Genomic DNA, 24,316 nt, shown 5'->3' with positions numbered 1-24,316 from the left:
AAACTTTACCTTTTAATTCTATTTTAAAAATAACTTCATGTGTAGCTATTGTGTAATAAAGGTCCGTGTTATAATAGAGTTGTTCAAAAAAAATTCCTTTAGTCTTAATCTGATTTTGTAATAAACATAAATGCACTATTTACACCTGTGTGCAAAAGACTGAATTATCCCACAGTTTTTGAGAAACAGACTGAGCCTCTTTAACTGAGGAAGCCATTTGTCTGGAGCCTGATTTTCTTCAGTAGGAACAAATTGGTCAGGGGTTAAGGTCTCCCGTACACGGCAGGAAAGTCCAAGGTATGAAGAGCTTATACTGACTGCAGCGCTCGGTGCAGTTATGAAAGGTTCCTTCTCACCTGATTCGTGACATTGTAAGTAGGTGACATGAATCAGTTGCTCTACTTTGCAGCATTTCCACTAGAGTTTCTTTGATGTGTAGCCTCAAAGCAAAAAAAAATGGTTGTAGGAAACACGAACATTATAAAAATCAACAAATTATTTCAGTGAGTCATACAGCATACAGAATTTCTTTTGTGTATGTCTGCCACTGTGACGAGCGCAACCTTCCCCCACCCCTGACACTTGTGGTTTAGTTGCCTGTCATATGAAGTGAAACAAGTAGAGACGTTCTGTGACATTTCTGAGAAACACAACTAAGTGATGTGAAGGCAGGTTGTCTACATGGGCTCTCACACACTGTTGGAGTGATCGCCTTTCTAGACTTTCCTCTATACCTCATGGAAATTTTTAAGAACTGGAGTTCACTACATGGATATGTCATGTTTGTTTTCCTCACGAGTCTCAGCAAAGGTAAATATGAATATTATAAACTTTTCATTTTCATAAGCATCAGGAATGTTTCCTTTATTAAAGTAACTTTATGCAATGGATTTACGAACAATTTCAGTGTAATCACATGTATGAAAGTGATAGCTCAACCTGGTAAAAACATCAGCCACGAAATATTGGTTATCTTATCAGCAGTGTGTGGTTTCCACACTTTGCAGTTAACATCCGCACTGCACTACTGTGTGAAGACTTTCTGACATGGCTCTACTTACATTTAAATTATAATTGACTAATTAACTTTTACAAATATGACATAAGATTGGAGCACAGGTTCTTGTTAGAATGATGTAATGCATAATGTTTTACACAGTAATTACACTGAAATGTGCAAAGTAATTTTCTGGAACAACCTGAAAAACATAACACACCACAGCAGCAGCAGCGTTTCGGCACCAGACAACTCAAGGGTCAACCTGATGAAATCTCTGTTGGAAAAAATTAATGATTACATCATTTTAAAATCTGTTTCTTCTCAGGTTTTGCATGTGAGGCTCCTTCCAGTCCTCAGTGCTTCAGACGAAAACCTGATGATACTGTTTACACGTGTGAGTGGAGCCTGAACACGACTCGGAGCGACGTGACGTTTAATCTTTACTTTGAGTGAGTTTTTCTCAGAGTTTCAGCTCTTTGTTAATAATGTGTCCATGAAGACTTTCTGTCTTTAATCCTGTGAAAAATACTTGGCTCAGTACAGCTAAATTCCCATTCCACATCTGTGTGTAAAACAGAAGGGGCCACAATCTTGTCTGTTTTTGATGTTTGCTTTCTGGTTGTCCGGCTACTTATGAACACATGAAGTTATCCCACCCTACCCCCCTAACCTGGCACCACCCCACCAGTTGGTTAGATCTTAGTTTCAGCCAAAAGGTGGGACCTTGATACAACTTTGCAACACCTGCTATTCTGCAAGCCAGAGGTGTCATTTTAGAACATGAGAAACACTGCAGGTTTCGACCAGCCCAGAACTCTTGAGATTTTAACCCAAAAACTGAATAAAATGAATATACGATGATGTGCTCTATCAAACAGTTTAGGTCAGATATGCAAGGTGGCTTTCACAATATGTAATCAAAATAAACCAATTGAAGCCGTGTCAGTTCTACCTTAACTTTATTATGTACTTTCTTCCAAAAGCAGCTGTGATGTGAACGCTAGATTGAATGTTACAAATGCTTTTTTTTTTTTTCATTTACAGAAAAAAAAAATGGCCAGCCATGTTCTCACAGATTCAGCTTTTATGTTGTGAAAAGAGCTCATTTTAAAAATATATAAATCCCAACAAAAAGTAGTAGTAGTAGTTTTTTTTTTTTTTATGTGATGATAACATTGTTTCTTATTGGGAACTAAATCTGTTATATTACACTGGCTGCCAGCCTCTGTTGGCAAATAGTAGCTTCACCACCATCTCCATTTGTTAGCAACTGTTTTTGTGACTTCACACACTGAAAAAAGCTAACATGATATTGTCATAATGTAGTGTATTAGTAGACTGAAATACTTTTTGCTGCAGATATCGCCTCAACAGTGCATTGCTTGCTCCTAACTGCTGACTGCTATCACCTCAAGGTCATACACTGACTACGGCTCTACATACTGCAACAACAAAGAAAAAAAAACTTACTCTAGAAGACCTTTGCCTTCGCTCTTGCAGGCAACAAAAACAAACGGGTGTGCACTGCTGGCAGCTGAGACATTTAGAGTCAGCAGCATGGTATGCGCTCCCCTTCACGCTCACCTCAGAGCAAGCAAGGGTGAGACAGTACGATTTTGCAAATTTTTAGCTATCCGGCTGTAGTGGTGTGAGAGGAAGAATTATGCAACTTCATATTTCCATAGCTTTTATTTTACACCTCAGATTTAATAAAAAAACACACAACACAATCGAAATACAGATTTGCAATATAGGAAATTTGGCATTTCTGCATTGTTCAGCCATCACAAGTGAAACTGAGCCTTTGGAGCGAGTGGATTTCATTAGCACAGAGAGAGCATACCGTCATGTGAAAAAGTACACCTTACTGCTTCCATAGGAATTAAAGGATTAAGTAGCAGCCAGGTGCCAATAATCAAATGCCTTTGATTAATTATTATTGATACAATTGATCATATGCAAGTGTGAGCACCTCTATAAGGTTTTGGGAATTCGGTGGTCTAGAGGGATCAATACAATGCCACAGTTTTCCAGATGTGGATGTCCCAACAAATTTACCCCAAGGTTAGACCATGCAATGCTCAGAGAAACTGCAGAAGTTATCTCTCATTAGAAAAAAAACTGCGCCAGTATGGCTTATTTGGAAGTGTTACCGGGAGAAAGTCGCTTCCCTCTAAAAAGAACATGGCAGCACAGCTTAAGTTGCAAAGCTACAAGTGAACACTTGTAGCTCCTGGTGCCCGAAGAGGAGATATCAGCCCACCCTACTGTAGGCGCACCACCCACAGGAGGTACTGTAGATGCCTCCTGGTTTCAGAACATACATCCACAGATCTGATGATACAACTACAAAATTTATCATCGACCTGTGTGCTTACGGATACTCTTATGTTTGCCTTTTCTGTCATGGTCCGGGGTCCTTTGGACCCAGCGTGTTTTTTGTTTTGCTTCATTTTGTCTGTTCTGTTTTGGGATTTCTTTTGGTTGTGAGGTTTAATTGTTATTTCTAGTCCCTGGTGTTCTCTCTGTATTCTGTGTCAGGTCTGCGTCTCTCTTCCATCGTCTTACTTCCTGTTTTATTTTGATAGTCGTCCAGTTCTGGTCTTGTGTTTAGTTTTGCTTCCCCTGGTCTCGTCAGTGTTATCAGCATCACCTGTGTTCCCACCTGTTTCCTCTTTCCTCATCAGGCCTCTTGTGTATTTAAGTCCAGTGTTTTCAGTACTTGTCGCGTCGTCTCCTGCTGTGTGTCCTGTTCTGCTTAAGTCTGGTATTTTTTCGTATTGAGTTTTGCCACTAGCTCTTCCTAGTCCGGCCTTTTGTTCAAGCACCAGTAATAAAGTGGAATTACCTTTTACGTTTTGCCTGGCGTGTCCTGCTTTGGGGTCCTCCTTCCCGCCTGCCACACAGACGTTTCATGACATTTTCAGTGTGTTTGCACAGCAGTCCAATAACAGAACACCACTTGGGTTCAGGAATGCTGCTCCCCCCTAGTCATGCCCCTCCAGGTCTCACTGGCATTGCCCAAGTATGACAACAGAGTCACCAGCACCCTACCCAGTGACTTCAAGAAGGCTGACTACTCTGAACTGTCGTTCAGTGCACATGCACAAACAACAGTCATTCCCCATTCCCTCACCCAAAGGCACAGGGAAGCAAACCTCTCATCCACTGTTAAAACACACACATTGCACCTGACCCCTATGGTGCCCCCTGCGGGTAGTGGGCTGGAGTAGGTCACCAACTGTGTCATATCTGTCCTTGGTGCTTATATATGCTGAGGTTTGTATGCATGTGGCTCCATTCGGTGCCCATTCGGCTTCCCTTCAGCTTTCCCCTCAGCCCCAACCGGTTGCAGCAGATGGCTGCCCCTCCCTGAGCCTGGTTCTGCTAGTGGTTTATTTCTGTTAAAAGGGAGTTTTCCTTCCTACTGTCACCAAATGCTTGTTCATAGGGGGTCATTTTGACTGTTGGGATTTCTCTGTATTATTGTAGGGTCTTTACCCACAATCCATTGCACCTTGAGGCGACTGTTGTGATTTGGCGCTATACAATTAAAATTGAATTGAACTGAATTGAGGAGAGTGGGCCCAGTGTCTTCCATGGGCTAAAGCCATTCCTCCTACCATGTAACAAACCGACAAAGTCATAAAGAAAATTATTACTTCAAGTTATTGTTGCTGAAGGTTGTGCTACTCACTATTGAATCATAGAGTGGACTTAGTTTTTCACAGCCTGTGAAATGTTTTTCACGACTTTAGGTGAATATTTACCCTAGACATGATACAGGTGGCAATCGACTCATTGCCTCCAAGAAAGAACATAAAAGAAGTGCATTTTGAAAAATAAACAGCTCTATCCAACCGTATGAAACAGATTACGTCAAAAAATGGGGGAAATTTAATGAAGGAAATGTGTTAATATAGACACGAGTCTAGTGTTGAAGTGTTGTGAGAGAGTCTCTGTTCTAGTGCAATCATGCATTTTTTTTGTATGCAGTGAGACAAAATTTGTGAACATCAAGGGAACTTTCTTAGAGATTGTTGAGGAACAATTGATACAATTCCGCGCCGTCAACATTTGGGTGGAAGCTCACATAGGAAACTCAGTCTGCAAATCACCAAAGACATCTGTTGTACTCATACATGCAGGTAATGGACGCAATTTTTTTATTATGTAGTTGCTCATTTTGATGCACTAAACTGACACTAGACTTTTTTACTTTTGCTTCACAGTTAAAATGTATATTAAGCAAATTAAATTAAATTTCACAAAATGTTTTGCTTTTGATCAACAGTAAAATATGAAGCACCACAAAATATTTTAGTCTCCTGGTTAAAAAGCAATCTCAGCTTAAGCTGGATAGCTGCAGAGAAGTATCCAGCTTTAGCAGAAGTCTGGTTCCATCGGGATGAACACCCCACAGAAAAGTGGGATAAAGTGAGTCAATGTTTGTCATCAGATCTGTTTCATCTTAGCTAATTCAAATTTTTGGCCTTTTTAAAATCAATATTTAACCTCATATCTCCTTTGCTGTTACAGAGATTAATAAATACCACCTATAAGGACAATAAGGACAAATGTGAGTACACTTTTCTCTTATGTACTCCTAATTTTTCCAGTCAGATGATCATTCTCGTGTTTTTGTGGACCTACTTGAGACAAACTGAACAACTAGACTTGTTTCCTCTCCAGATATATAAAAACAAGTTACAGTTATATGATAAACACAGGCTTAAAGTGCTTACTTTCAGCTTTATTTCAGTGGCTTAAAAAATATTGCGTTAAGCAATTACAGGCATTTTTACAGTTCCCTTTTTTTTTTACTTGTAGCTGAGCAAGCAAGCCAAAGGTCTTTCATGTTACCTTGTGACCTATTTTGTCATAACCTGTTCAAAAACTAAGCAGTTAAAATGTCTGAAGATGGTTGCAAGTGAGGAATTTACTTATGGAAGTTGTTGTTGTGAACTTACAATGTGCACCAGCTCTTAGTGTGAGTGAAGTACGCCTTCCTAGACCCCCAAAATCCATCAGAGACCAAGGGGACCTTCTCAACTGTTTCAGAACAAAGTAATGCACTGATGAGCTCAGCAACAAAAACTTCTGGACTCTGACAGAAGACAACAGTGTCAGATAAACAGAGATCCTTTACATGGTAATGAAAAACCCTTACACAGCATTCAGCCAAGTACTAAACACCCCTTTTCCTCAATCTGAACAGACCAGGTCATTGTTGGGAATCTACAGAAGAATTCGGCTTACCAGGTTAAGATCAGGCAGCAATCCACTAGAGCCAAAGACCCACTGTGGAGCAACTGGTCTCAGGTTACGGTTCCTGCAGGTGAGCTCATGTTATAGATACAATTGAATGGATGACTTTAATAGCACAATCTGCATTTGAAGAATTGCATATTTAGGCTAAGCCTGAAAATGAATGTATATTAAAGTTGCAAAGGATTGATTTTAATCACGTGGGGGTGGGGGGGTACATCCGCTTTCAAATCTATGTTTGTACATTTCAGAACATAAAAATAAGCATTCCTTAATAAATACAATCTCAGATGAATGACCAATGTGTGAAAAACAGTTTCCTTACTGCTTCCATTGAAATTAAGAAGGTAAGTAGCAGCCATTAATCACTTGATTAATTGATCATCAGTGCGGGAGACCACCACTATAAAAGCAGAAGTTTTATTTTTATTTTTTAGACTCTACATACCTACATTAGCATGTTAAATGTTAAAATTCATGACAGTGCAATTAGAAAAAGACTGAACAAGTGTGGCTTGTTTGGAAGGGTTGCCAGGAGAAAAGCCTGTTCTCTCTAAAAAGAACACGGCAGCACAGCTTAGGTTTCCAAAGTTGCATGTGAACAAAACACAACACTTCCGGAACAATGTCCTTAGGACAGACAATACTGTAGCGGACATATTTGACTATAATGCATAAAAAAAAGTGCATCTCTTTTCTACGTTACCACATTTCAAAAATAATCATCTTGCTTTCAGCAGCTCATACTAACTGTCGAGCACGGTGGTGGAGTGATGATTTGGTCTCATTTTGTAGCCACAGGATGTGGGGTCCTTGCAGTCATTGAGTCAACAGTGAACTCCTCTGTATACCAAAGTACTCTAGAAACGAATGTGAGACTGCCTGTCCGACAGCAGACTGTGTCAGGCAAATGATTAAAAAACAAAATACGAGCAAATCTGCAACAGAATAGCTGAAAAATTAATCAAGATGCTGCAATGGTCCAATGAAAGCGCAGACCTCAACTCGACTGAAATGCCACGGCAGGCTGTGCATAAACGAAAGCCTGTAAAACCTCAATTAACTGAAGTTGTAAAGAAGAGTGGGCCACAGTTCCTCCACATCAATGTGAGAGGCTGATAAGCTGTACAAAAAAATAATTACTTCTAGTTATTGCTGCTAAAGGTGGTTTTACAAACTACTGAATCATGGGGTGTATTTAGTTTTTCATACCTTGCTTCTGCGTTCGGTTTTTGTTAAATAATGACACGGTGTAGTATGTTATGTGTTGTTGTTCATCTGAGGTTGTATTTGAATAATTTTAGAACCTGTTAAGGACCAGATGATTTTTTTTCCCCCCTGATACTTGTAGTCTAACTGTGCAGCGTCCCTTGTCTCTAACCCTGATTTCATGTGATTACCACTATGACTGATCTGTGCATAATGGCTACCATGAATCCAAACTCAAATCTTAAGCTTATAAACCATGTTTGGAAACCACAGTAATATTTGTCCCATTCAGTTCAACTCCAGCACCTTTAAATATCTACTATTTAAAGTCCTCACATGTTTTTATTTGAAGGTGATAACTGAAGCATCTCAGTGTTCAAATGTTTTTCTTCTCTTTAACTTTTTGTTTTCATTACAGAACTTGAACATGAGCCTAATGTCACCATGACAACTACAAGTATAAATGGCACTCGACAGGTGACACTAACGTGGATGGTAAGTCTGTTTAGAGACTTAATGTAATAATATGGTAATAGTAAAAGGAGCAGGAGCAGTAGACTGAATTTAAGAAAATCCTTGGCTATAAATTATTGACTCAGTTTGTTCCCTACACCCTCCATCAGTGTCACTTATAGAGTTTCTACCCCTTTTTTTTTTTTTTTTTTTTGAACATTTTCAGTTTTATCTGCTCTTCTCTATACGGGACTGAAACAGTTGTAAAAATAATATTCTGTCTAGTCCATTCAGTTGCATTTGCCTGAACCAAGCTCTCCTTTGCTCCCCAGCCGATGCCACTTGCAGCAGCAGTGAAGAATGTGACACTGAATTCTTCTCATGGATGTCATTGTATGACGAGAACACATCACACCAACAAAACTATTCACACTGTGTACGTGTCATACTCTGCCATCAACATCTCTGTTATTGCCAAAAATGATGTGGGCGAGTCTCCTCCAGCAATCGTGCAAGTACCAGCAGAATATGCATCAGATTTAAAACGTAGGCATGCAGTATGCAGAAATATGCATATTTCGTATATTTATGCTTAAAGGGTTAAGTAAACCATAAATGCTTTTATTTATTTTCTTTCTGGCAGCTTGTAACAAAACCTTAGTGAATAAAAAATTAAAGAGGACAACTTGCCTCGAGTTGTACGAGCTTCAAGATGCAGGTCCAGAGCCAAAACAAGTTATAACTCTAACAGGAAGGATGCATCCAGAGAAGAAAAATCAAACAAGAAAGAGTAAGTTGTAAATGAAGCATGTTTAAGTTTGTTCCCTGTTTTCATGAAATGTTTAAGAAAAATAAGGGAAAGATTTAAATTTTATTCTAATTTATCTTGTGTTTATGCCACTATGTTTTCACATTGCTGACAAAACAGGTGTTGTGTTTCTGTTACAGACCTGAAGGACTACATTCGTTACCTTTACTTTGAACACAGATGTCATCGTGGGAAACCACAGACGGTTAAAATGTGCTTCTTTTATCAAAAAGAGGGTGGTGAGTGCTTTCTTGTAAAGTGCCTTTACAGTAAGATTCACAGGATTGCTATAGACTTCCTCTCCCAGATAGGAGGACTGCAACAAGTTGACCACATTAAACAGGGCATACATATATACATACATTAACTAAAGGGGAGAGCGGGGACTGTGTGTCACATTTCTCTTTCATGTGGTAAGATAAACTAGTCAAACCAGTACCAACTGAAAGGTCTCAGCTGAAAAGTTAATGATCACAAATGATTGCTGAAATGATTGTATGGATGACTAAAATTATGCTGTCCACTTGTGGGGCTGGTTGGCACGAATTGAAAGCACAGCGGTTACAAAGAATGATTTGACAAATATTAATAACACAAGCATTTAATTCATATCAGAACCACAGAACACATAGATATTCAACAGAGCTAACCAAAGAAGTCTTTGCATTGGAGTGGTGTGTTGTTTAAATTATTAAAAATGTTTCCAAATACATAATAATGATCATCATCGTCCCCATCATCATCAGGGTGTGATTTGTTAAAAAAACGTACACTGTTATCATTGTAGCGTTTATAAAATTATTATGAACTTCAGCTAAACCCTTTAGAACTTAAACCTATCACCACAGAGTTTACAGGAATATTATCAGAATCAGAATCAGAATCTTTATTGTCATTGTACACAGAAGTTGCACAACGAAATTTAAAATGCATTCCTTTCTAGGTGCCTCAGACAATAAATAATAAAATAATAAAAATATGAGTGATAAAAATGATTACTAAAATACAGTGCACAATAGTAAATTAAGATGAATCTAGCCCCAATACACACACCAACGCACGCACACAGTCAGCACTACCACCCCACATCACTGTCCAAACCGCACAGAGTTCAGTTCAATGATAGCCCTGGCATAAAAGCTGTTCCTCAGTCTGTTTGTTCTGGCCTTCATTGTCCTGAAACGTCTGCCTGATGGCAGTAGCTGAAACAAGGAGTGTCCAGGGTGTGAGGGGTCCTGGAGGATGTTCTGTGCCCTCCTCTGGCAGCGGGCATTGAACAGTTCCTGGAGGGAGGGCAGGGGACAGCCTATGATCTTTTGAGCCGTGTTGATGATTCGCTGGAGTGTTTTCCTGTCTGCTGCTGTGCAGCTGTTGAACCACACGCACAGACAGTAGGTCAGGATGCTCTCTACAGAGCAACGGTAGAAGGACACCAGCAGATTCTGGGTCAGATAGTTGCTCCTAAGAACCCTCAGGAAATGCAGTCTCTGTTGGGCCTTCCTGTAAATGCTGGTCGTATTGATACTCCAGGTCAAATCATCCTGCAGATGTACTCCCAGGAACCTAAAATCTGAAACCAGCTCCACTTCATCCCCCTCGATGAACAGAGGTTGAATGACATGTGTTGTCCTCCTAAAGTCTACTACCATCTCCTTTGTCTTAGTGGTGTTCAGGATCAAGTTATTCTCACTGCACCACCTTGACAGCCGCTGCACCTCGTCCCGGTATGCTGACTCATCCCCGCCTGATATGAGCCCCACCACAGTGGTGTCATCCGCAAACTTAATGATGCAGTTACTGGCATGTATGGAGGTGCAGTCATGTGTGTAGAGGGTGAAGAGTAGGGGACTCAGCACACAGCCCTGTGGAGAGCCGGTGCTGAGGCTGATGGCTGAAGAGAGGTGGGGACCTACTCTTACCCTCTGGGAACGGTCTGTCAGGAAGTCCTTGATCCAAAGACAGGTGGAGCGTGGTATCCCCAGATCTGACAGTTTAGTCACCAGTCTGCCAGGAAGGATGGTGTTAAACGCCGAGCTGAAGTCCACAAAGAGCAGCCGAGCGTAGTTCCCCCCCTGCTCCAGGTGAGAGAAGGCAGAGTGGAGGGCCGTGGCAATGGCGTCCTCTGTGGACCAGTTGGCTCTGTAGGCAAACTGGTGGGGGTCTAGTCTGGGAGAGAGACTGGAGATGACGTGAGCCCGGACAAGCTTTTCAAAGCACTTCATAACAATTGGTGTTAGTGCTACTGGCCTGTAGTCATTCAAACCTCTGATAGTGTTCTTCTTGGGGATGGGGACGATAATGGAGGACTTCAGGCAGGAAGGGACAGCAGCCTGGCTCAGGGACTGGTTAAAAATGCTGGTAAAAATACCAGCCAGCTGAGCCGCACAGACCTTCAGTATCCGTCCAGAGACACCATCGGGCCCCACAGCTTTCCTGGGGTTCACAGTTTCCAGCATACGCCTCACCTCTTGCTCTTGCAGCCTGAGGATGCTGCTGCTGCCTGCTGAGGGATGTTGGATGGCTGTCTCTGATTGCTGTACCTCAAAGCGTGCAAAGAAGCTGTTCAGCTCCTCTGCCAGATTGATGTTACGCTGATCAACTAACAGGCTGGGTTTGTAGTTCAAAATATGCCGAACCCCTTGCCACACCTGCCTGAAGTCGTGGCTCTGGAAACAGTCCTCAATCCTCCTCTTATACACAGCCTTGGCCTCCCTGATGCCCCTCTTCAGGTTGGCTCTGGCAGCGCTGTAAAGCGCCCCATCACCAGCTCTGAAGGCGATGTTCCTCTCTCTGAGTAAGATCTGCACCTTTCCATTCATCCATGGCTTTCTATTTGGAAAAACCCGGATATTCTTGTCCACAGTTACAGTGTCGGTGCAGAACTTGATGTAGTCCAGAACAGCCGAGGTGTACTGCTCCAGGTCCTGGTGCTTGAATACGTCCCAGTCAGTTGTTTCAAAGCAGTCCTGCAGCTGTTGAGAGGCACCTTCAGGCCAGGTCTGAACAGTCTTAGATGTAGAAAGAGCAGTTTTGCTGAGGGGGGTGTATGCTGGAATCATAAGCAGGGACAGATGGTCTGACTGGCCCAGATGTGGCAGTGGCACAGCCCTGAAACCCAGCTTGATGTTAGAGTAGACTTTATCCAGTGTGTTGTTCCCTCTTGTAGGGCATTTAACATGCTGATGGAACTTGGGTAGAACAGTCTTTAAATCGACATGGTTAAAGTCTCCTGCAATGATGTGTACAGCCTCAGGATATCTGCTCTGTTGACTGCAAACCGTGTCATGTAAGAGACTAACAGCCGAGTTAGCATTAGCATCAGGGGGAAGATAAACAACAGTGATCAAAACAGCTGTAAACTCACGGGGCAGATAGATGGGCCTGCATTTAACAGTCATGTACTCCAGGTCCGGAGAGCAGTGGCTGTTCACAGTCATACTGTCTGTACACCAGCTGTTGTTTACATACAAGCACACACCCCCTCCTCTGCTCTTACCGGAGGTCCGCATTCTGTCATGCCGGTGCGTTGTCCTGCCGGCTAGCTCGATGGCTGCATCAGGAATGGATGAATGAAGCCAGGTCTCAGTGAAGAGCAAAACGCAGCAGTCCTTTATATTTTTTCCATCCATCCAGAATTACCAGAATTACCAGCTAACCTAATCCATGCATATCTTTGGAGCACAATGTAAACCTGCAAGCTCCTCTGCCAGTAGATTCAAACCCATGGCCTTCTTGCTGTGAGCGCAACCATGCTGCTCATAAGCATGGTAATATTTTTTTATTAAATTTATATGCATAATAATATTCTGCTTCTCAAGAGTCCCTCTTCAGACAAAGATGATTGAATCAGACATAATAATACCTGCCACGTTCAAATCTTAATAGATTAGATCTTGATGCTGTTTGTTCAGCTTTGCCATTTAGCTTCAGTTATTTGATATGAAAATGCAACAGCACAAAATGCTGTCAGTTTAAAAAAGGACAAATAAATAGTCCACAACAGTAGATTCATCACTGCAGAGTGTTTACTGCAGTGTGGCATCTTCTTTTACCCACACCTGCAACTCTCTGGACAGTGAGGCAGGCGACCCTGCTCCATTTACTGAAATCAGCAGCAGACTTTTGGAGGTCTACAGCCTCATGGACCGCAGGTTCTCAGTTGTGGCTGTTTCTCTGTCACCTAGTCAAGGCAGCTGCACCATCAGCTGCAAAAGCCAACAAACCATGCTTGTTGGCATGCCCTTGAAAGCCAGGGTTTCTAACTGCAGGATGCCATAAGTGTACTACTGCGAGTTAAAATAAGAAGCTACAGATCTCACATTGATGTGGAGATTTCAGTTTCTGATTTGATTATTGCCGAGGTTCCAGACTGTTTCAAGATGCAGTGCTGAAACCAGAAAGTTTTTTTTTTTTAAATCCCCACCAGGGAGAAAAAAAATAAAAAATTATAGAGGCAGACATATGTAGTTCAGAGGCAGGGGAAATCCCCGATCTCCCCCAAACAAATCACATCTGTATAACAACAAAAATACATGAATTAATTAATTTTGATGAGAAACATGGATTTAATTAAATAAATAGGTAAAAGTTTTCCAATGGAGAACAAACCTAAACGCCTGCTTTCAAAAAACAAAGTGTGTAATAACCTGCCACTTACACTAGTATTATATCATATCCATTATATTTAATATATATAAAATGCATAAGTTTATTTAAGTTTATTTACTCCAGTTGAACATGTGTCAACCAACCCCACCCACACTTCTGTATTAAACTGATGTTAGGCAGTTAGCATCATTAACCAGAAACTTTAAATTTTTATATCAAAATATAACTGAACATTATATCTATCACATGAAATTTATACATTTTCTATATCTCCATCTATTACAGCTGTAGAACATATTTTGAGGGTGGGGAATTTTTGGCTGTTTTGTTTTGACACGACAAACCTGAAAAGTTGGTCTTTCCTCAAAATTTTGTGACCTTCAAGGTTTTTTTTTTTTTTTTTTTTGCATAAATGATTGTAATCTATTCAAGAGGGCAAGCATTTCAATATTACATTTTTATGGCTGCACCTGGCCTGGATAATATCAATGTGCCAACCAACCCTTGAGCAAACCAGCCCTGGTCTACCCTCCATCAGAACTGCTTTTGAAAGCAGGCACATATTTCCCGTTGGCTCTGGATCTTTAACAATCATAACTGCAGTGGCAGTTAGAGAGCTTGGTCACTTGAACATCAGCATAAGTCGTTTTAGGTTAAGTGTTAAATTGACAAATTTTTTTGTTTTGTTTTTCTGTCCATGAATATAAGAACTACATATTTACCGCAGACATTTGCTACTGTAACATAATCTGCTCCCGCTTTCTTTTCCCATTTGTACCTATAGATTCAGGCCAATAAAAAAATTCTCCTTAATTCTCTTTAACCATTATACTCTGCTATGGTTTTGTGTGGCGTGTCTTAAAAATTGTATACCATGCATTGTTAAGTGGACTTTCATGTTCACCATGGAATATGTTTACAAATGATTCTCCAATTTCTGTACCACTACTACTTATCCAATTCAGGGTTGCATGGGCCAAGAGGTGGGATACACCCTGCACAAGTTGCTATTTTTTTCTCAGGGCTAACTTTTTTGTAACACTATTAATTGTTTTTGATCACAATCCTGCACAACTACTGGCACTGCTGTCAGCCTCAGCCTGTAATGTACTTTCTGTTTGAATTAGGGTTCTATTTCTTTTATGGTATATACACTGCTTGGCAAAAAAAAAAAAAAAGTCACCCACTAGATTTAATTAAGCAAAAAGGTAAGAGCCTTCCACTGGATAATCAATGCAGGGATTAACAGGTTTTGAACTAGCAGCATGCTTTTTAACCCTAACTGTCCAATGTATTATTAAAACCCGAGTTGTGGGCCTGTTAGCATGCATGAAATTTAGCTCCCCAAGCTTACCTCAAGGGCAAGCTAACGTGCTGCCCACACTGTTGAACCCAAGATTAGGCAGTTAACATAAAGGTAAAGAAAAATGAATCAAATTAAAAAATGACATGCATCAGAATTTTTAAAAAGCAGTTTTATACTTTTTTTCAAAAAATTATTATTTATTTATTTCAGTACCACTCAAGGAACCTCAGGAGTTCACATCTTACGAAACAGACAGTTCTGCTGACCTGTCCTGGAAAGCGATTCCCCCTGTGGACCAGCGAGGCTTCCTGACGCATTACAACCTGTGCAGGGTGAAAATCTCCCCGGATGAGCAAAAAGGTGCGAAAGTCAAGTCTTTCAGCTCTGAATTGCTTCTTTACTCTGCAAAAGGTAACGGGCTCACAAACTGTAATAACGCATATTTTTTTTCCCACTTTTTTTATTAGAGTGCTACAAGATACCAGCTTCAGAGACAAAGTATCATCTGGGAAACTTGACAGCTGGAAGCAAATACAACATCACCTTAGCTGGAGTGACACGAGTGGGAGAAGGGCCTAAAGCCTCAAAGTGCATCCAAACAAAGCCAGGAAAACCTATGAACGGTATCACACTTATAGAATTGCCTCATGTTATTTGTTATTTTTTTTCATCCTCATATTTTCTTTCTTATCCTTTATCATTTTATTTCCTTTCTTCCCTGTATTAGTGTGGTTGAGTTTCGGCTTGCTATTTGTCTTCTTCTTATTCTCAACAATGTGCACCATTGTCTTGAAGAAGTAAGTGACCGTTTACTATAATTTTCTTAATATTATTATTCTACATTTTGGAGGAAAAAATAAACCTGCAAACTACAGTATGCATGTTGCTTTCCGGTTTATGAAAAACAAGTACAATTTTGCCATTTTAGCTGAACAGCAGCCACTGTAGACACAACTTGTAATTTATTAATTTTCTAAAAATGTAAACGTTTCTCATGAAGTTCTTGTTTTTCTCCTTTTTCCCCCTGATCTTTAGGATCAAAGTCAAGATTTTTCCTCCTGTGCCAAAACCTGTTATTACAGATTTCATCCAGCATCCATCAAAGAGCCAAGTAAGAAACTGTAGCTTGGAATTGCAGCTGTTAAAGATTTGTTATTCTGTATAACTGTATGACCTTGTGGAGTCAAATGGCACCTAAGGAGATATTTGGGGGTTTTAATTGTTTCTCTAAATGGTTTATCTTATAGTGGTGGTGGTGTGGATCAGAGGCCTTGTTGGTCTGATCCCCAATTACTGAAATATTCTGATTCGGCTCTTTATTCTCTTAAGGCTATTTGAGGGTGCATAAGAGTTTGCCCAACCAGTCCACACGAAAAGACATTCAGCTGCACCCCTTGGAGTATCCTGTGTGGGAGGTGCTTTAGGTCTATGAGGTAATGGGGCTTGCTGTTACAGGCTATCCAGTCCCTGCGCAACTGCTGTGAGAGCTGGGTCCACAATGCTGGCAAAAGTCAATGGCCCCAGTGGGTGCTGGACTCTGCCAGGGCTGCCTTTGACACCATTTCTAGGTACAGCCGAGGGGCGGAGGTGTCTGTTTGGGTAGCCTCAGAACAGCAAAAGCACAAACACAAACAGGATTACTTTCATGTAATACTGACAGTACACAGCACTTGTAGACGGCGGCCTGTAAAACGCTCAACAATGTTGTACACGTTATGCTGTTTATGCAGTTATGCTTGATGTGTTGATACTCACACTTGACTCGCTGCACTCTCCTAAACGATAGGTGTTAGGATTATTGTTCCCACTTCAGTGTTGTAATAGGAACAGAAGAAGTCAAAACAGGAAACAAAGTTGCAATTTTTCTAAATGTTCTGCAAAACATGCCATCATTTTCAGCTGTTTCCAGATTCAGCTCTGTGCTGCCTGAGAGTCTCATATTTGTGCATGACAAACCAAAACGAGACAGCTGTGGTGTCATTTTTTGCTGTGTGCATCCATTCGCAAGGGTGTCAACAGTGAGCGTAGACTGCCTGTTAGTCTTGGGACTTTCATTCAGTAGTCTGGGGCTACTTTTATTTTTATTACTCTTTTGTTAGAGAAACAACAAACCAATGGTTGACTTGTGAAAAGAAAAAAGAATATTGTTTTGGATAAAACACCTTTTTTTAATAACAGTAGCCACATTTCGTGGCAGATTATTGCCCCTCCCTGAGCCTGGTTTTGTTGAAGGTTTCTTCCTGTTAAAAGGGAGTTTTTCCTTCCTACTGTTGCCAAGTGCTTGCTCATAGGGGGTCGTTTTGACTGTTGCGTTTTCTCTGTAATTATTATAGGGTCTTTACCTTACATTATAGAGTGCCTTGAGGTGACTGCTTGTTGTGATTTGGCACTATATAAATACAGTTGAATTGAATTTTACAGGGATTTTCTGTCATAAAACCCTGAAGCAAATGTCTTTCTTGTGCAACAGTTTCCTCTTCTGTTTTCTCAGTTACCATTGTGACTAGTCCAACCCACCCTATGTACTGTGAAGAGAGCTGCCCTCATTTACAATACCACAGCAGGTTACCTACATAAACACCAATCTTTTTAAACTCTTTAAAAAATCAGTCTCTGCTGTTGATTTATCTTGCGAGGTCAAGCTGCACTTGTCGTGTTTATGAAGTTTGCTGCGGCTCCAAATTTGTCCGGCAGATCCAGTTTGCTTTAATTACCCTTTGATCTTAATTACTTCCTGTGCCAACAAGAATTTATTGCACATACATCAGAAAGGCAAAGACTTGTGCATATAATGTTGGCAAATTTCTATGTTAAACCAAACAAGCCAAGAAGTTCAAGAAATTCTCTTAAGACCCAAATAATAATATACGAGAAACAGATAAAGGTTAAGAGAATAAAATCATCTCCAAAGATCTGAGTGTCTCCCATTGACCTCTGTAACTGTTCAATAGAATAAGTTTGAAATCAGGGACTCTTGGTCATTAAATCCGTGGCTGGATCCTTGGAGCCTTGAAGGTGATGAAAAACCCAAGAGGCAGTCTGTCAGAGCTTCATGGGTCCTCTGCAGAGACGGGAGAACCTGATGGAAAGACAAAAATCAGAAATACTCCATGAATCAGTTCTATGGAGCTGAATACTTTTGTAAACTTTTTTCTTTTTTTTTTAATTTAAACCATTTGCAAACATTTCTAGAAATATGTTTTCACATTGTCATTAGGAATTATTGGGCACCGATTGATGGGAATTGGTAAAACAGCAATTTTATTACAGAAAAGTTTAACACAAAAAAGCAAAAAGTGAATACTTTTTAGAGATACTGTAGTATAACCGCACTGACACACTTTTTTGGTAACCCTGCAAAATAATGAGAATTTGACTGTGTGTGTGTGTGTGTGTGTGTGTGTGTGTGTGTGTGTGTGTGTGTGTGTGTGTGTGTGTGTGTGTGTGTGTGTGTGTGTGTGTGTGCTGGCTAAGTGGGCGTGTAATTCATTAGAAAAGTAGCTGGTGTGACTGGAAGCTTTGAGCAAAACCTTTCCCGGCAAATTCTGTAACAAATCTGTGGAAAGCCAATGTGGCAAAACCACAGAGTTTTCATTTGACCAAACAGCAGAACTGTAGACTGTGTAAGAGAAGTGTGGAGCCACAGTCCCACTGTTCTGATGACTGCTGTTTTGACCACTGTTAGCTTTTTTTTTTTTTTGCAGGATATCAGAAGTGTTCTGTATTGAAAAATGCAAAAAAAAATTAAATGAAATGTATACTAGGTCAGTGCAGTTTGTTGTCAATTTTTACACCTGTTGTGATAAAAGAAGCACATAGGTACCCCATCAACCAAACTTTCTCCACACTGTGAATCTGATGAAACACAAAAGAGTTTATATTTTTTAAAAAGTAAACAAAAAGTATAATTCATTGGTCAAAAAATGTTGCTGAATCCTTAAAATGTTGACACATCCTAACGTAGGTATGTATAGGTGATAATGACCATTTAAAAAACAAACAAAAAAAACTCAGCTACCAAATTTTCAATTTTAACAGTCCTTTTAATTTGATTTGTTGTATGCTATGAAATCAAACAAAGAGGGGAAAAGGTTGAAAAGGAAACTAATCAATCTTGCACCTTTTTACCCCTCAGCCTACAGTATAAAGGCTGATGTGGTATTGTTGTCACCTTGCTGGGAGGGCGGGCGACCAGCTTTCAACTTTGTGAACACAATAACTCAACAACGATGTGACCGAGGATGCTCAAATTCACACCATAGATGCATCTACTAAAGATCTTGGAAAACTTTGAATCTTGGCCACCTTGACCTCAAGGTAAAGGTCAATGTTCAAGTTTTCTGAAAATCTTGTGCATGTGATAACTGGAGAAAGATGTTACTCAGGCTCATATGCACTCCATTAAGAGCTACTGAGACCTGGTTAGGGTTCTAGCCAGAAATATTTCTCAAGCTGGAGTGAACGTAGTGATCCCTCGGTATTGGCCAAATGTACTGAACAACCACTTGCTAATGCTAATGGCCACATCACCAGCTAACTGTTACAATAGCGATCTGTTCCAGTAGTCAACTGCTGAAATTCTCAGCACCTCAGCGAGGTGCGCTGCCAGGCAATCAACCACTGGCTAGAACCCTGCTGGTAATTATGTGTTCTACAACTTGTGTTTCGAGGAGATTCGTGCCATCTAAAGATTCTTCTGCCAGGAGGCTGTGGGTTACCACTGGGAGCTGACAGTATTATTATAATTATACAAACCCAATTCCAAAACACAGAATGTAATGATTTGCAAATCTCATAACCCCAAATTTTATTCACACTGGAACATGAGACATTTTTCTATTTCATGATGAATATTAGATTTGAATTTGATGGCAGCAAATTGGGACAGGGCCACGTTTACCACTGTGGAGCATCCCCTCTTCTTTAAACAATGCGTAGTAAACATCCGGGAACTGAGGACAGCAGCTGTTGGCACCAACTTAAAGAGAGAAATGTCCCATTTTTGTCTGACTGCTCAGCATTCCTGAGTCTTCTTTGTCATGTTTTTTGCTTCATGATGCTCTACTGTAAATGTTTTCAGTTGGTGAAAGGTCTGAACTGCAGGCAGGTCAGTTCAGCACCCAGACTCTACTGTAAAGCCATGCTGTTGTAATAGCTGCAGTATGCAGTTTAGCACTGTGTTACTAAAATATGCAAGGCTTTCTCTGAAAAAGACATCTTCTGGATGGGAGCATATGTTGTTCTGAAACCTGTGTATATTCCATCAGAGATGCAGGTTTTTGAGTGCTGAAAACAAGTCAGATGGTCCCTCTCCTCTTTAGTCCAGAGGATACAGGGTCCATGTTTTCCAAAAAGACTTTCAGATTTCAATTTGTCTGACCACAGAACCATTTTCCACTTTGCCTCAGTCCATTTTCAAAAAGCAAGAAGCAAAAAAAGCAAAAAAGTTTAAAGATCAAAAACACTGTTTCACTGCACAAAGAAATCAGGACTTCTGTCTGCTTTGTGGCAGAACTGAAGCAAACAGAACAGCAAAAGCACAAACACAAACAGGATTACTTTCCTATAATTTTGCCATCACCTCCTATTGACTGCACATCACTTGTAGACAGTGGCCTATAAAGCTCTGCCTAACGCACAACAATGTTGCATATGTTATGCTGTTTATGCAGTTATGCTTGATGTGTTGATCCATTTATACTCATGCTTGAAGCACGCTTGACTCGCTGCACTCTCCTAAATGATAGGTGTTAGGGTTATGGTTCCCACCTCAATGTTGTAATAGGAACAGAAGAAGTCAAAACAGGAAACAAGGTTGCAATTTTTCTAAATGTTCTGCAGAACGTGCCATCATTTTCAGCTGTTTCCAGTTTCAATTCTGTGCCACCTGAGAGTCTCAACTTTGTGCATGACAAACCAAAATGAGACAGCTGTGGTGTCATTTTTTGCTCTGTGCATCCATTCGCAAGGGTGACAACAGTGAGCGTACCTGCCTGTTAGTCTTGGAACTTTCATTCAGAAGACTGGGGCTTGAGTCCTGTGTAGAACCATTGCTTGTTGACTATTTTTTTTAAATTTTAGTTATTTTTTATTACTGTTCGTTTAGGGAAACAACAAACCAATTCTTAACTTTTGAAAAGAAAGAATATATATATATATATATATATATATATTTTTTTTTTTTAATAACAGTAGCCACATTTTACAAGGATTTTTGTCATAAAACCCTGAAGCAAATGTCTTTCTTGTGCAACAGTTTCCTCTTCTGTTTTCTCAGTTACCATTGTGACTAGTCCAACCCACCCTATGTACTGTGAAGAGAGCTGCCCTCATTTACAATACCACAACAGGTTACCTACATAAACACCAGTCTTTTTAACCTATTAAAAAAAAAATCAGTCTCTACTGTTGATTTATCTTGCGAGGTCAAGCTGCACTTTTCGTGTTTATGAAGTTTGCTGCGGCTCCAAATTTGTCCGGCGGATCCAGTTTGCTTTAATTACCCTTTGATCTTAATTACTTCCTGTGCCAACAAGAAATTATTGCACATACATCAGAAAGGCAAAGACTTTATGAATCTTTTAACTGTTGACATTTTTTAAATTCAGCTAATTCAACTACCAAAGAGGCTCCAGTTTTAACAGTCGTTTATTGATTTGTTGTACGCTAAGAAATCAGGCAAACAGACATTTTACATTTTACTATTTCATTAAATATATTAGATTTGAATTTGATGGCAGCAAATTGGGACAGGGCCATGTTTACAACTGTGTAGCACCCCTTATTTAAACATCAGTCTGTAAAGATCTGGGAACTGAACAGACCAGTTGGTGGACTTTTAAGAGAGGAATGATATCCCATTTTTTCTGATAGAGGATTCTAGCTGCTCAGCAGCCCTGGGTCTTCTTTGGCATACTTTATGTTTCATGATGTTCTAAATGTTTTCAGTTGGTGAAAGGTCTGGACTGCAGGCAGGCTAGTTTAGTACCTGGACTCTTCTACTACGAAGCCATGATTTTTAGGAGGTCATACCACCACGTGGATTTCTCCCACCCAATCAGTGAAGATTAGACTATGTCACAGATAGTAACATCATGGCATCGAACCCCCAACCCCAGCACTAGATTTACCCATATGATAACATTTCATTGACAATGATTTGCAACATAAAATTAAAAAAATATATATATAAAAAGTCATAAAATTGATAAACTCTTGTAAAAACCTCCAATGACACTCTAAGGTTGAAGATTTGAATTTCCAAGTATTTCAAAAAGTGCGCTATAAAGGATTAAGTGATTTTAGCAGGTCTGAATAAATGGCCTATCTACCAGTGATAAATCCCTCTGTTCCATGTAATTATAGTGCAATGTTAGAAAAGGGTAAATCACCTAGTTTTCAGCAGTGATTTCATTACTTCTACAAACCTACAGAATTTTACTATTATGCTATTATGGCTCATGGCAGTATGCAGGGATAACCAGCCTTTTGAGGTTTTGCTCTTGGTGCATCTGACACGTCAGATTCTAACTCTAAATCTGTTCTCTGATAATGTGATAAAACAGGGAATCTTGGAGAAGAAAGAGGAGGTGCATCATGAGCTGACGCTGCAGCAACTTCCAGAGGGAAAATCTGTGTCTGAGGAAGCAGACGATGCCACTGTCGTCAGAGGGGAGTGGAACGATGAGACTGATGAGGACGAGGAGCACGAGGGGAGTGACTCGGAAGGACACAGTGATGAGTGTTTGAGCCCTGGCTCTACAGATGAGGCGCAGAGGAGCTCCAAAGAAGGAGAAGTGGCAGACCTTGAACAGGTGGACAGTGAGCTTGCAATGCTGATATACAAGAACGGTTTGGTGTTTGATATGAAGATGGACTTGCCTTAAGTGGATTTAACTCAAGACTTTTCAACATCACAGCACAAAAGTACCAAAGCACTAAGTACTAAATCAAATTTTGCTTGGGGATCAAATAGAGTGACATGGAAATCAGTTTCTAATTTTTATTTGTGTATTTTCTGGATTTTTGGTTGATATTCTGCTTCTCTCCATTAAAATGAAACTAACATAAAAATTAGAGACTGTTTATTTCTCTTTAAGTGAGAAAACTTACAAATTCAGCAGGGGAACAAGTAATATTTCCCGTACTGTAAGGAGGCCATTAAAGAAGGAGTTAACACTCTAATCTTTGTGTTTAAAAAGTCTTTAGTAATACTTGCCTGAGTTTTTATATTTTCAGGTTTTCCTAAGGAAATATTGTATTAATCAGTAATCTGTTTCTGGATCAGTTTCTGCTGAGTTTTTTATTTAGCTTGAGAGAACAACATGAAAATTTCAAACACATAAAATACAAATGACAATTCAGTCAGTGCTTTGTTTTATTGTTAACTTTAATTGTATACATTTGCAATGAAAGAAGGCAGATTTTTATTATTATTTGAAGCATAAGAAACACTTTTCACAGTAGTTTTGTGCAATAACAGCAAAAAGCAAAACTTATGCTGGTCAGTGCAGTGTGAGAGGAAAGACAGAGAAGGTGTGTTTATGATAGCTGAGCAGAGCAAATGTGAGCCTGTTGCGAGGTAATGGTGTGACAGGAAGTGGTCACAAAAAACCCCAATGACCTTAAAAGAGGTAGCTCATAAAAGACCACATTACTCATTACTAAAGAGACTTCTGTGGTATTCAGATCGAAAGTTACATTGTTCAGACTAGAACGTATCCTGTTTATTTCTCAAAAAGTGATGACAGACTATCAGCATTTCCCACCAAGCTACAATTTACATTCCCAGAACTGGAAGAAGAAAAGCTTCCCTAGTTCACGTTTCAAGAATCAAAGATGCAAGAATGCCACTTTGTTTTTTCTCTCTGTTCTCTTGTGTTTCTTTCTCACCACAGAGATTAAAATCATTCGTCTCGACCACAAGGGGTAGGCTAAAATCTGATAAACAATACCCGTGGTTAAAATACTATCAAAGGATACTGTAGTGTCTGTATAAATAAAGTAAGGTCATGTGCTGTTCATACTTCATCTTGAGTTTCGGTATTTATCATGCCAGCTATTCTTAAACTTAAGGCTTCAGGTTCAGTTTTAACTTTAATGAAGACATTTTTGTTGTCAGCCATCCAACACAGTATCGAATTTAGGCGTCTTTAACCCTCCTTTCATATATGAGTGAAACTGCATTTGCAGCCCATCTACCTTTAGGTCGCCGACTACAGAAAGTCTTCGCATTGAGGTAAATCGTCTTTTCTGGGGATCACAGACTGTTTTACTGATAGGCACTGCAATATATTTAATTGGGATTACCCCCCCCCCCCCCCCCCCCCCCCCCCCCGAACAGGATAAGTGGAAGAGGATGGATGGATGGATGGCTGGATGGATGGATGGACTTGTAGTACAGATTAATAGCTTTAGTTAGTACTTAATGTACATACAAAACAATAACACAGATCAGGTCATATATATGACTGTTAGGGATGACAACAAAGTTAAATTTAGCTTAATTTTGGGTAACCTGAAGTAATGCATTAGTAACAAACCAATGCAATAAGACATGAGCCAATAGAGTAATTAGTGCAACATTTTAAAAGAAAATGTTTTAATGTTTAAATGTTTTATCTTGTCTGATGATACTTAGACAGGCCAACTGAAGGACCACAGA

General features: G+C 40.0%; 1 protein-coding gene across 1 annotated transcript; it reads left to right on the top strand.

The window, feature by feature from the left end:
* Positions 1-659: 659 nt before the first annotated feature.
* il12rb1 (interleukin 12 receptor subunit beta 1) lies at positions 660-22,667 on the top strand. The gene is made up of 15 exons (XM_030726743.1): positions 660-810; positions 1,326-1,449; positions 4,997-5,148; positions 5,295-5,437; positions 5,540-5,579; positions 6,219-6,338; positions 7,896-7,972; positions 8,263-8,476; positions 8,574-8,720; positions 8,879-8,977; positions 14,863-15,012; positions 15,120-15,275; positions 15,380-15,449; positions 15,688-15,763; positions 22,218-22,667. Exons 1-15 carry the CDS (start codon positions 738-740, stop codon positions 22,536-22,538), a joined length of 1,962 nt encoding a protein of 653 aa, XP_030582603.1. The 5' UTR covers positions 660-737; the 3' UTR covers positions 22,539-22,667.
* The last annotated feature ends 1,649 nt before the right edge of the window (positions 22,668-24,316 follow it).

The sequence above is a fragment of the Archocentrus centrarchus genome, chromosome 4 (assembly GCF_007364275.1).
Source record: "Archocentrus centrarchus isolate MPI-CPG fArcCen1 chromosome 4, fArcCen1, whole genome shotgun sequence".
Classification (NCBI taxonomy): domain Eukaryota; kingdom Metazoa; phylum Chordata; class Actinopteri; order Cichliformes; family Cichlidae; genus Archocentrus; species Archocentrus centrarchus.
The sequence above is the reverse complement of the archived record's forward strand: the minus strand, read 5'-3'. Positions and strand labels throughout refer to the sequence as shown.